The sequence below is a fragment of the Mauremys mutica genome, chromosome 7 (assembly GCF_020497125.1).
Source record: "Mauremys mutica isolate MM-2020 ecotype Southern chromosome 7, ASM2049712v1, whole genome shotgun sequence".
Taxonomy (NCBI): Eukaryota; Metazoa; Chordata; order Testudines; family Geoemydidae; genus Mauremys; species Mauremys mutica.
Window position 1 is genome coordinate 1,474,137 of NC_059078.1, and position 13,875 is coordinate 1,488,011.

The 13,875-nt window shown below is 45.7% G+C and overlaps 1 protein-coding gene across 2 annotated transcripts in view; it reads left to right on the top strand.

Moving 5' to 3' along the window:
* The window catches only part of QRICH1 (glutamine rich 1), a 29,165-nt gene that overhangs the window by 6,936 nt on the left and 8,354 nt on the right, over nucleotides 1-13,875 (top strand). For both annotated transcript variants that reach the window (XM_045023050.1, XM_045023049.1), the window contains 2 exons: nucleotides 6,506-7,516; nucleotides 13,460-13,637. In XM_045023050.1, coding sequence (XP_044878985.1) covers nucleotides 6,506-7,516; nucleotides 13,460-13,637 — 1,189 coding nt within the window. The remainder of the gene's footprint in view (nucleotides 1-6,505; nucleotides 7,517-13,459; nucleotides 13,638-13,875) is intronic.

Here is a 13,875-nt window from a genome sequence, read left to right on the forward strand (position 1 = left end):
TCTGGAGTGACACAACTCCCTGAATTCACAGACCCGCGGCTCCCAAAGAAACAGTAGACACTAGCTTACCAGTTTCATTGTTCTGTTCAACACAAAGCACTCAGATCTGTATATAGTGAAAACAAGTGAAAGTTTGTTTAATGAAGTACTGTAAAGCGATTCAAGAAGTAGCAAGTCAAAGTATTGGACACACATGGTTACATGTACAATAAAATCGTTCTATGCCTTCTAGAGCCTAGATTTAGTTAACAAGGTACTGTCTTGTCTAATGAATTAGCTTACCTGGCCTTTGCAGTGTTTTCCAGCCAGGTTGGTTGTGACCCTCCTTTCATAAGATAGAACATGCTGACAGTTCATCTCTTCTCAGGGAAGGATGAAGGGTGTCTTTTTGCACCCAAAGGTATACCCCCAACAATCAATTGTCTTTACTTGTAAACAGGGTTCCCCTCCCCACCCCCCTGCTAGTGTCTTTTCCTGTGTGCTGCTGTCTAGTTTTTACAATATTGATTAGTATTTGGCTCAGACTATAGATAGGTCGCCAGACAATATGCATATGACCAGCCAGAGAGAGATGAGCGTCTCCTCTTCCCTCCTACCTGACAGGAGAAAATGTATCACCATTGGGTGACTTGCCTTAACTTGCATATCTTAAGAACATAATTTTCAGCACAGAAGCATAACTTCTTGAATATTACCTGTATATGCGTTTCACAATGACTACTGGTTCTCAATAGAGACCTTACATGCCACTCTCTGATGAATTATTATGCCTAGAAGTGACCCAGAGTATCCCTGTAAAACCCCATGCAGCCCCTTGGTGCCCTCGGTCAGTTGGCATCAAGAGGTTCCTGGGTCACAAGAACTATGCTGTGGACTCTGTCCCTGCAAACGACTCATAGCCTGTGAGTTTAGGAGACTTTTCCTAAAATGGACCCCCTGGTATGGCCCCTGTGCCTCCCTTAGTGCAAATCTCAGGCTAAAAGGAGCATAACAATATCCTTGTAACAATATCCTATAGGGAACCCTTGAAACCGTTTTGGAAAGCACTGATACAGTATGGAAGGAAGGAGGGGCTCCAGCAAGGATCCTGTTGTTGACTCTAACCAGGCACCATGGAAATGGCTTTCCAAGGTCTTGATGGTCCCAAGAAGGGTAGGATTGTCTTATGAATGATCCAACTGCCCCAGATACATACAGAAGGGTGCCCGCTAGTTCACCCTGGCTAAAGCACCAGTAATCAACACTCTTTGAAGACTCCTGTGGAGGGAATGTCAACATCTGAAACCATCAGTGCTCAGCCTACTCGTACTGTGTGGAGTCACTCTTGGCTCCTTTTGTTTCTCCTCCTCAGATGTTGTCTTAACCACTTCCTTCTGCTCTGGGTGACACCAGGGCCGTTCAGAACACAGTGGGCCAAACAGCGTAGCTCTGGGGATTCCTTTGGCAGCTTTACCCAGAAAGTCCTACGCTGACATCTTGGAACCCACCCCCACATTTCTCCCCCGTCTGCAGGAAGTTCTGCCACACCCCCCACGCAACGCTTCCTGCACCTATCGCTCCTCAGCTGCAGGGGGGAGGGATCACGGTATAGGGATCTGCTCCCCCATCTGCCCGAACACCCCCCCGATGAGCCCCATTGCCCCTGCACCACCCCAACGAGCCACCCTGATCCCCACCCTACTGAGGCCCAACCAGCTGCATCTGGATGCCCCCACTCAGCCCTCCCTACCTAGACCCCCGTTCCAAGATCTCAGTGATCTCCCACCTGTGTGCAGCCAGTGCCCTGTGCTCCCCAAGGCTTTGCTAGAGCCGCCACGATTATTTGACACACAGAATTTTCAGCATTTTAAAATATTGTGTGCAGAATTTTTGAATGTTTTGGCACACAATGGCCTCTGGAGTAGAGAGGTTTGGGAATGCTTTGACGTATGGGCCATGCATTGCTCTCTAGCAGCCCCCTACTGGATCACTTAAGGAGTGGTGTTGGTTACGCTAGCAGGGAGTGGGTTGCTACAATGTAGGGCTGGGGAAGGATAAAATATTGAAGATTTATTATTGGAGGGAGTGGGGGGTAATAGGAAAGCAAAGTAGGAATAGCTTCAGTATCCCGTTACTTGGGTCCTCACTCAGTATCTCAGTTCAGATTAAGTCACTTGGGTGACAATTAAGGATGTTGACGGTTTCCTTTGGTTCTGGAGAAGTTGTAAAGAATTAGCAGCTCACTAAGCGTGATTCTTTACCTGTGTCATCCTACCTTCTTCCTGGGTCTGCCTCTTACCTAGGTTCTACAGCTCTGGATAGCTGGACTAATGGGTACACAGGAACAGGAACAGGTTTACAAGACGTGCTATATATTAGTAGTTAGGATTTACTCTTGGGGAGTAGCAGGTTGCCTCAGGCCTTGCCAATGAAACTCCTTTCCCCTTCCTCCCCCTCGATTCAGTAGGTAGATGATCAGGCTCTAAAACAAGGGTTAAAATAGGAAAGTGCTGGTGGTGCTGCCCTGCCTGTTTCTAGGAATAGAGATGGCTTTTGCTTTGAAATAACCAGTCTTGTCACCTTTCTAGCTGCACTTTCCTACTGTTGGAGATTGCCTTCTTAGTATGTAATAGAGAGCCGACTCCCCTCCAATGAAATAAGAAACAAAAGTAGTGCCTGCTCCTGGGGACTAACGGCATTGTGGGCTGTATAAGTAGGGGCATTTCCAGCAGATCAAGGGACATGATATTTCCCCTCTCTTCGGTATTGGTGGGGCCTCATCTGGAGACTGTGTCCAGTTTTGGGCCCCACACTACAAGAAGGATGTGGAAAAATTGGAAAGAGTCCAGCGGAGGGCAACAAAAATGATTAGGGGGCTGGAGCACATGAGGAGAGGCTGAGCGAACTGGGATTATTTAGTCTGTAGAAGACAAGAATGAGGGGGGGGGGGATTTGATAGCTGCTTTCAACTACCTGAAAAGGGGTTCCAAAGAGGATGGATCTAGACTGTTCTCAGTGGTGGCAGATGACAGAACAAGGAGCAATGGTCTCAAGTTGCAGAGGGGGAGGTTTAGGTTGGATATTAGGAAAAACTTTTTCCCTAGGAGGGTGGTGAAGCACTGGAATGGGTTCCCTAGGGAGGCGGTGGAATCTCCTTCCTTAGAGGTTTTTAAGGCTTGGCTTGACAAAGCCCTGGCTGGGATGATTTAGTTGGGTTTGGTCCTGCTTTGAGCAGGGGGTGGGACTAGACACCTCCTGAGGTCCTTCCGCTCCTGGTAGGTGCAGAGCTTTGTGTACATTAAGGCAGTTGAACAGACTTTCTGATCTGAAAAAGTGAATATAAGGAAAGCAGTGGATATCCTGAGAATATGAAGCACAGAGCAAAATATCTTTTTAAATGAAGGGACCCTGTCAACCTGATCAGGCCCCCCCCCCCCCTTTGTGCATTGATATCTATCCAGCATTTTGGGAGTTGTTTCTAGTGTCGCTTTAATTGCTGCCCTCTGCGTACACTCCTTCATTGTGTGGCGATCTCAGGACAAGAATCTTCCAATTTCTCAATCAGCTTTTCGTTCACGTTCTTGTTTTGTGTGAAGCTGTGAAAATAACATTGCTTTTTTGTTTACTTCCTATTTGTATCTCTGCATCATTGGTATCTGGGCCGCTCTAAACTGAGGGCTTGAGTACAGTTAGTGTATTTTAAGTAGCTGCAAAAATAGTGCTGGATGATTGGGTTTTTTGTCCAGGTATCTTTCATTATGTATGGTGAAAATCCCAGCCTAAAGAGCATCTGAATGACTTAGGAGCATGAGTCCCATTGAAAGTGCTTCTAAGACACTTAGGGGCTTCTGAAAATCCCACCCAAATTTTGATCTCCGTCTCCTTTAAATACGGGACAATAAAGACTGATTTTTGTAGATGAGATGAATATTGGTGAATAAAGGAAAAGAAATTACTAACTGAAACATTAGCCCATGTGTGACTTCATTTATTTCAGTTAACTGCCTGGTCAGATCATTCATGGATGCAGCTTTAAGTTGTGGTGTTGGCAAGAGGCCAAATGATTCTTGTTACCTTGTAGGAAATTAGATCAAATTCATCTCTGCATTACGGTGTGTTGCACACTGCTCTAGCCCTGCAGTAGGAACGATTACAGTTCATTGTACTTCCTGTGAGTAGAATCCGCTCTTTTCAACAGGTGACTTAAAATGGTTCTGTGAATGATGCCTCCTTGCCTACCCCAGTTTTCCTTGGCAACTTTTAAGTTACTGCAAACGAATCCTTGAAACATTTTAATAAGACCTTTTGGAAATCTGAGCTTTTCAGGGACTGGGCGTTTTAGGTAAGGATCACTGTTTGGGTACTACTGCAATACACGCAACATAAAAGTGAGAAATAAAGTCCCCAGTCAGTGCTAGATTCCTGTTTTGCAAATGGAAGTCCATGCCCCAAAGAGCTTACAGTATAATTTTGACTCTGATAGGTGAGGGAAATAAGAGGGAAGGATAAGGAAAATAATAGCATGCAGTTACATAGCTTAGCTCTTGGTTCCAGATGGCTCCAGATTGTCAAACCTTTAAAATAAATTTGCAACCCCTCACTAATGTGTTCCATGGCCGTCATTGGTTCCCTGATTTCTTCTAAACATCATAGAAGTGGGATTTGGGGGAGGAGAGAGTGGTGGCCTTGTAGATGAACTCATGTGAGGAGTTCCATGCAGCCCCTTATGCTGGGAAAGAATCATGTGGATGTTTATGGAACAAGCAGAGAAATGGCCGTTCAGGGCTAGTAGAATCGGTAGAGCAATGGGGCGGGTGCAGTCTGGTAACAGGAGCAGACAAGCGTGGAGGGACAGAGTTGTAAAGGGTCTTGAAGATGAGGAGAAGTTTGTTTGGTGCAGTGCGAAGCCAGTAGAGGGACTGGAGGATTGGGGGTGACATAGCTTCATAAGTGTAGGGTTGGAAGGGACCTTGAGGTCATCGAGTCCATCTGCCTCAGCAAGAGGGGGCAAGTAAAGCTAGACCATCCTGGACACACATTTGTCTAACCCGCTATTAAAAATCTCCAACAAGGGGGATTCAGCAACCTCCCTTGGTAACCTGGTACTGTATGGAACTGTCCTTGTAGTTACAAAGATTTTCCTACTATGTAATCCGAGTATCCAACGTGGCCATGACAGGCCTGGAAGAGAATTTCTAGCTGTTAATCAGAAGAATTGAATCTTAGATTCCTGTCGGTCCTGAGACTGACTCTCTGGTGATACTGTCAGAAGGAGTTAGCGTGGACTCTTGGGCTTCTTCCAGACACTGTGGTGAAATGTCATCAGCGTGTCTGTGTGAAGTTGCTTCTCCTCAACAAGGGATAGGTGTCTTAGTACACTGATACCTTGGGGTAGTTTTGACTCCATAACTTTAGGAGAAAGAGGAAGGTAGGATTCTTTTTTTCTAAACTAAAACTCAAGATTGTTCTTCGGGTGTAAATCTTTCCTTGCATTATTTCAAACCAAGAGTATGCAATGTGTTGTGTAAATGCCTGAGAACCCGAGAGTGAAATTGAATGCGGTGTTCTTGTCTAAGCAGAGTTAACTGGAAATGACGAACAGGTAACTAGACACTCAAAATTCCTCCAGTTCTGAAAATCTGTGGCAAAGGTTACTTAGGAAAACATCAAAAAGTCATTTATTTTAACCTAATAGTGTCCCTTTCATTTAAACCACCATCACTCAGCTGCTAGGCAGAGGTGTGGCCAGGCAGCTCTGTGCATTGCCTCCACCCAGAGCTCCAGCTTCACAGCGCACGGCGGTGGGGCACCGCAGCCAGTGGAAGCTATGAAGCTGGTGCTCTGGGTGGAGGCAGCACAAAGAGCTGTATGGCCACGCCCCCAGGTCAGTACCACCCAGTGCCCCCTCATCCTATCACATGCCCCTTCCCCCCTCTCGCCTGAACTCTGCTGCGGGGATGGGGCCCAAGACTGCCCATGGGGCTGCCTGAGCCACGCCCAGTGCAGGGGCTGCTGCAGAGGTTACGGAAAGTCACAGAATCCGTGACCTCCATGATAAACTTGCAGCTTTAATTATGATTGATGTGTTTGCATCAGGTTGTAACTTTATGTTGATTTGCTCTGAGGTAGGCTGGATCTCTAATGGTGCACATTCTGTCAGTGCTGACGATTCTTGGGATGCCCAATGTCTGTTTTATAGACTGGAGTTGTTTGGGAAGTGGTGTGTGATACAGTTTGTGAATTTCTTCAGTTTAGAGGTGCAATGAATTGTGCTGAGGAAATCCAGCATTCACTCTGCCTTCCCTTTGTCAGGCAGCTTTGAGATCTCCTTAGGCAAGATGCTTTTCTATCTCTTCCTATACTTCCTCTAGGATCTTGTTGATCAGGTTTAGTATAACAAATTAATACAAAAGTGAGCACATCAGAGAGCTCTAGAATATAGACCATATTGTCTGTTCATGGCCTCACCATTGAACTAAAGTTCTTGTGTTTTTGAGCACTAACCATTGAATTTTTGCTGTTACAGGTACAAGTCCAGGTCCAGCAGTCCCCACAACAGGTCTCTGCCCAGCAGCTCTCTCCCCAGCTCACTGTCCACCAAGCCTCAGAGCAGCCAATACAGGTCCAAGTTCAGATCCAAGGCCAGGCACAGCAGCAGGCGTCCCAGACAATACAGAGTCAGTCTCTTCAGAGCCCTAGCCCATCTCAGCTGCAAGCGGCTCAAATCCAGGTGCAGCACGTACAGACTGCCCAACAGATCCAGGCCACTGAGATCCAGGAGGAACACATACAGCACCAGCAGATCCAGGCCCAGCTTGTGTCTGGACAGGCCATTGCTGGTGGCCAGCAGATCCAGATCCAGACAGTTGGGGCACTGTCACCTCCACCTTCTCAGCAGGGCTCACCACGGGAAGGCGAACGGCGGATCAGCACCGCTAGTGTCCTTCAGCCAGTGAAGAAACGTAAAGTAGATATGCCTATTACTGTGTCCTATGCTATTTCAGGGCAGCCAGTTGCCACAGTGTTGGCCATTCCTCAAGGCCAGCAGCAGAGTTATGTATCCTTAAGGCCGGACTTATTAACAGTGGACAGTGCCCACCTATACAGTGCCACTGGGACCATTACTAGCCCCACAGGAGAGACTTGGACCATCCCTGTTTACTCAGCTCAGCCACGTGGTGACCTTCAACAGCAAAATATAACCCACATCGCCATCCCCCAGGAGGCCTACAATGCTGTCCACGTCAGCGGCTCGCCAACAACACTGACTGCTGTGAAGCTGGAGGATGACAAGGATAAGATGGTGGGAGGTGCATCTGTAGTGAAAAACTCACAGGAGGAAGTGGTGCAAACTATCGCTAACTCGCTCTTTCCAGCACAGTTCATGAATGGCAACATCCACATTCCAGTGGCAGTGCAGGCCGTGGCAGGGACGTACCAGAATACAGCTCAGACAGTGCACATATGGGACCCGCAGCAGCAACAGCAGCCCACACCCCAAGAGCAGGGGCAGCAGCAGCTACAAGTGACTTGTTCTGTGAGTAAAACTGCTTCTGTTACGCAGGCCCTTGATTTTAATAGGTGATAGAGTCTTGTGGCACCTTATAGACTAACCGAAGTATTGGAGCATGAGCTTTTGGGGGGGTGTCTGACGAAGTGGGTATTCACTCACGACAGTTTATGCTCCAGTACGTCTGTTAGTCTATAAGGTGCCACAAGACTCTTTGCTGCTTTTACACATCCAGACTAACACGGCGACCCCTCTGATACTTGATTTTAATGACATGTTGATGGGGTGAGGGGAGAGATGCTGTCTGTCAGGTATCCTGTGCTTCACAGGATCCTTCTAAATAGTACACGTGTCTGCATTCCAATAATCTACGCATGACACTGAGCATTTGACCAGTCCCAGCTGTACATCTGTGTGTCATGTCAGTCACTTTGGACAGGGGTATCATTATGAGGGGCAAGAATCAGAAGGTGAAACTGCTGTTCTGGCCTCTAGTGTAAATGAGGCAGTATACTTGTAGCAAATTTTATGATAGCAGGTATTTTAATACTTCAATACTCTCCTGTGCTGAGTTAATGTTCTGAGCTGTTCTTGTTACTGTATTGGAATAGAGCCCCCCGCTAGTGGAACTAATGTGATGCAGCAGATGCTAGCCACTTCACCAGTCACTTTGAATCACTCCGCTCAGAGTAGCATGAGACACTTGACAGAAAGCTGGGGGTTTGTCAGCTGATGGAACACATCTCATTAATGATCAGATGTACCAGTCTGTCTCTACAGCATGTCCTGTTTCAAGGAAATGCCTGGTGTGCAGGAATACAGACATGATATAAATGAGTATAAATATATCAGAGGGATTAATATTAGGGAGGGAGAGGAATTATTTAAGCTTAGTAACAATGTGGACACAAGAACAAATGGATATAAACTGGACACTAGGAAGTTTAGACTTGAAATTAGACGAAGGTTTCTAACCATTAGAGGAGTGAAGTTCTGGAACAGCCTTCCAAGGGGAGTAGTGGGGGCAAAAGACATATCTGGCTTTAAGACTAAGCTTGATAAATTTATGGAGGGGATGGTATGATGGGATAGCCTAATTTTGGCAATTAATTTGGCAATTGATCTTTGATTATCAGCAGGTAAGTATGCCCAGTGGTCTGTGATGGGATGTTAGATGGGGTGGGATCTGAGTTATTACAGAGAATTCTTTCCTGGGTGCTGGCTGGTGAGTCTTGCCCACATGCTCAGGGTTTAACTGATCGCCATATTTGGGGTCGGGGAGGAATTTTCCTCCAGGGCAGATTGGCAGAGGCCCTGGAGGTTTTTCGCCTTCCTCTGCAGCATGGGGCACGGGTCACTTGCTGGAGGATTCTCTGCAGCTTGAGGTCTTCAAACCGCAATTTGGGGACTTCAGTAACTCAGACATAGGCTAGGGGTTTGTTATAGAAGTGGATGGGTGAGATTCTGTGGCCTGCGTTGTGCAGGAGGTCAGACTAGATGATCATAATGGTCCTGACCTTAAAGTCTATGAGTACTGGAAACTAATTTAAACACCATCTTTTTTTAGTGTGCTTGTTGTACACAATGGCCAAATATATTGCTGTCTTTACAGGGAAATAGGTAACTTAGGGGCAAACCTCTTTAAAAACGTTTTTACATTTTAGCTTTTTTAAATTTCATAAATCCGTTTGTATGTAAATGTTTGTTACTACACACACACAGGCAATGTCAGCTCTGAACATTGTGCTAGTCCACCAGAACAAGAAAGTGACTAGTATGTCACTAACGGAATTGCAAAACCCATGCCAAAAAATCCACCAGCATAAATGTTTTTAGCAAAGATTTTAAAAAACTTAAGATGCTAGTAACAAAAGCAAAGAAGCATTATTTAAAAAATAATTTAAACTTGACTGCAACCTTAGTTCCATAATGTACGTGGTGGTGGGAGTATCCTCTCTTGCTAGGTGTCAGACTAGTAGCCATATGCCTCTCTGGTTTTCATAGGATGAAATCCAGGCTCTGTTGAAGTAAATGGGAGTTTTCCCACTAACTGCAGTGAAGCAATGATTTCACCTATAGGTTTTAAGGTCTGAAGGGATCATTTTAATTAATCCTTATCTGACATCCTGCATAACACAGGCCATAGAATTTCACCAAGTGATTCCTACATCTGTCCTATAACTTCTGGTTGAGGTAGAGAGTATCTTTTTAAAAGGATGTCCAGTCTTGATTTAAAAGAACCCACTACATTTTGCAGTAAGTTCTAGTGGTTAATTACCCTTATTAAAAACTGCCTTATTTCTGGTCTAAATTTGTTTAGCTTCAGCTTCTAGCCATTGGATGTTCTGCCTTCATCTGCTAGATTAGAGCTCTCTGATATCAAATCTCCCCCAGCCTCCCATGTAGGTTGGTACTTTAGACCATGATCAAGTCACCTCTTAACCTTCTCTTGGAGAAACTAAATAGCTTGAGCTGCTTTAGCCTCTCACTGTAAGGCAGATTTTTCCAGACCTCTAGTCATTCTCGTAGCTCTCATCTGAACTCTGTCCTATTTGTTGTCATCTTTTGGAAGTGTGAACCCAAGAACTGGAAGCAGTATTTCAGTAATGGTCAGACTAACCCCTCATACAGGAGTAGTAACACCTCCCTGCTTCTGCTTAGCATTGCCCTGCACAGCAGCACAGCCCACCTATAGCACCTTCTTGGTCTGCTGGGGAGGAGTGTGTCTTCTAGTGCCAGGCATAGCTAGGCAAGTTGGAATTCAGTCTTCCATTTTAGAGGAAGGGTGATAAAGCTGCCAGGGTAACTAAGCCTCTGTCCTTCTGGGCCTGTCCTTGTGCCCGCCTGTAGAGTTCTCCTATTGGATTATGACTGAAAAGGAAAGGGTGGGTCCTTCCGACCCTCATTGCTGCTGTAGGAGTTTGACCTGCTACTGCTGTGGAATGAGCTTCTCAAAACCCAGAGCTTTTCCTAGTACTTTGTACTCCCCATTCACCTGCTGCTGCAGCATTGATATGTCCCCCATCCCCCAGAATCCATCGAGCTGCTGGCTGTCTGGACAGGTATGTTGTTCATGAGTAAGGAAAAGTAGAAGCATGTCAATTAGTTCACTGCACTGGGAATTGCTTCTCCAGCCCAATTGCCAGCCCTTAGACCAGTGGTCCCCAACCTTTTTCGTCTGGCAGGACGATGGTGGCAGACGAGCAGCTGCTGAAATGCCACGGAGGACGGTGGTGGCAGACGAGCAGCTGCTGAAATGCCACCAACAAGCGGTGTCATCCAGAGGCGTTGCCGCCGAAATTCGGTAGCATTTTTGCGGCGATGCCCCTGGATGCTGCTGCTTGTCGGCGGCAAGTGGCGTCATCCAGGGGAATCACCGCCAAAATTGGGCGGCATTTCGGCAGATGCTTCTCCGCTGGCCAGTACACGGGCACACTTACCCACCCCGGTGGGCACCATGGCGCCCGCGGGCACCACATTGGGGACCTCTGCCTTAGACTGAGAGTGATTGTGAGGTACTCACAGGAAGATAGGCAGTGCTCTTCTTGTGCTAGACTAAGTGTCAGTGAAAGCTTTGTCATTTCATGGGGAGCAAGGAGACAGCATTCAAAAAGAGTTGGTCTGCAAATGTGGGGCCATGCTTCACCCCGGGCTCTTCCCCAAGACAGTTGTTTTTGTCAAGTTAAGCTTCATCCCTGTCTGCCCTGATGGTAAAAGCAGAGCCCCTTCAATTAAAGGACTTGGTCTCAGATTCTGCCCTAGCTCCACTTTCTGTAATATAGGAGCTGTTGTGTAAACAGCTGCACGCAGGTGATGCAGGAGAGCTGACAGTGGGATGCACTCAGTCTGTGTCTAAAAACCTCATGTCTGAGGTTATTACAGGGTTTGAGCCTTTAGCAGACTTGCTTTTCATTGGTCAGTAATGGTGTGGACTTCTCCCTTGTAAACCTTGCATTGTCTTCACCATAGTTCTGTGAGGCTTCAGCGGAAGAAGACTTCCAAAGGAAAGTACTTTCAAACATACATTGAGTGATATATTTATTTATTGGGTGATACCAAATCAAGCAATTTATGATCTTAATTGTAGCAACTCTTCCATTTTTGGGGGGGGGGGGAGGGGGTAGCTCCCCTTTTGTTTAACTTGCCTTTTACCTTCTCTAATGGGAGTGGATGTGAAAAGGGGGCCCTGTATTGGCTAAGAATCCCTCACTTGTAAATTTTCAAGGTAAGTGAGATGAGAATACAGCCCTTAATCAAACGAACCATTAAAGCTTTGTCTTAATCCCATTAGCTTTCAGTTCAAGTAAATACAAAAGCGCTGTATGAGGAAGCGGAAGTGTAGGAGGGGATTAAGTGTATCCCTTCCTGTACAGCTGGTAAAGAACTGGTCAGCCTGCATAGGTCATGCTGGATGAACAGGTTGGAGTGACTGACTGCATAGTGGGCACCATGTTGTGAAATAATGTCTGCAGCTTGAGGTGACAAAGCTTTGACTCTGGGGCCCTGTTGTCATGGGAAGGCTTCTCTTGCAGTGTTTTGTTAAACTTCCCAATAGATAATGTGACAGACATTTTCCAGAATACTTGCATATAGCAACTAATTTTTCAGTAGGTTGGGAGCAGTATACAGAATTGTTGGTGAAATTGACTGGCATTTTAGTATTGGTGATTTGAGCAATCACTAAATATGAAAAAAACTATTCATAAGGGAACAATACGTAATTCTGAGACACTTGGCAATTGACAGATCAAATGGAGATTTTCACATTCTCTGCCTCTTTAAAGAGGGACTGTATTAAAGGTGGTAATATCACTGTAGATTGCATGGTATCGCTGTTCTCTAGCTGCTCCTTCATGTAAATAGGTGAAACTGACATTTACAAGCATCCTATCCTTGTAGGATAAGGATGGAGTAGGCTGTCAGCAGGACCCCACAATGTGCACATACGTAGTAACCTACCCAGAGCCTGGCTTATCTAGTGGTATGTTGCTCACCTGGGATTATAATAGTGTTGCAACTGTTGTTTTTTGTATGTTAATTGCTTCAGAATAGAGTCCATTGTGAGTGGCCCTTCTTAGAGTAGGGTGAGCCTTCGTGTCTTTAAACTGCAATGTTGGGACAAGTGCCATTTTATGAAAGTTCATTTATTAGTCTAATTGCCATTGACTCTACTGGCAACTGTAGAACACCGCTGGAGAGAAGATGCCCTTCTGATAGAATAGAACTTACTCAAAAGTTTTTTTTTTTTTTAAAGTGTTGCCAACTTGCTACTGTCTGCCACTAGAGGGCAGCCTTTCTCCCTAAAAGCTCCAAATACCTGGCTCCTGAGCCCAATCTTCAGCGTGCATTGTATTGCTGTTAACTCTATATCTAATACAATGGTTTTTGAAACACTGTTTCAGCTAATTTTCCCCTGTCAACCAGGGAAAAAGTGATGAAGCTAATGTGACCTGATAAATCAATAGATTCACCCATTCTGTTCATGAATACAGGAAAAAATTACTCTGAGATGTTGTGTGTCCTATAAAGTTCTTTACCTCTGGTGAAAATTTGCCTCTCCGTGCACGCGTAAGTAAAATATAAATGGTCTTCATGACCTGGATGAATGGCTGGGAACACTTCTGGAAAATTTTGCAATACTGGGTTTAAACTGCCCATATGGAATGGCCTGGAGGCTTTTCAAAATGCCTGCCTGCAGTGAAAATGTAGCTGGTCTTGGGGATCAGAGAATATTTTGGATTGTTCATGCATGATCACTGATATGACATTAAAGTCCTCCTTTTAGGTTCATATATCATGCCTGTTACTGAGATACGAGTGAGTTACTATTCATCATGGCAACGTTCACTACTGGGAGTGGGGAGATGGTGCTACAAGACTAGAAAAATGAGGCAAAAAAGACGTGTCCTATTTTGGTTGACCTGTTGCACCTCGAAGGAAATGGTGACTAGAAGTGGTTTTCTTTCCCAGGCTCAAACTGTTCAGGTAGCTGAAGTGGAGCCACAGCCACAGCCTCAGCCTTCACCTGAACTCCTGCTTCCGAATTCTCTGAAGCCAGAAGAAGGGCTTGAAGTGTGGAAAAGCTGGGCACAGACCAAGAATGCAGAGCTGGAAAAGGAGTCTCAGAACAGGCTAGCTCCTATTGGCAGTAAGTGTCATGGGAGGGAGTTATCTGGCATGGATGGTATGTTTTACTCCATGTGTTCACCACTAGAAATTTGGTTTCAAGTAGGGATCAGGTAACAAATGAAACAAGACTTCACTTGGTTCAGACTAGAGCTACCTATCTAGTTTTCCTAAGCTCCAAATCTCTCTCAACCCTTCCATCTACCCTGATTTTGAGGATCATTTCCCTTTTCAGCAGAACCACTGCAATGTTTCATCCC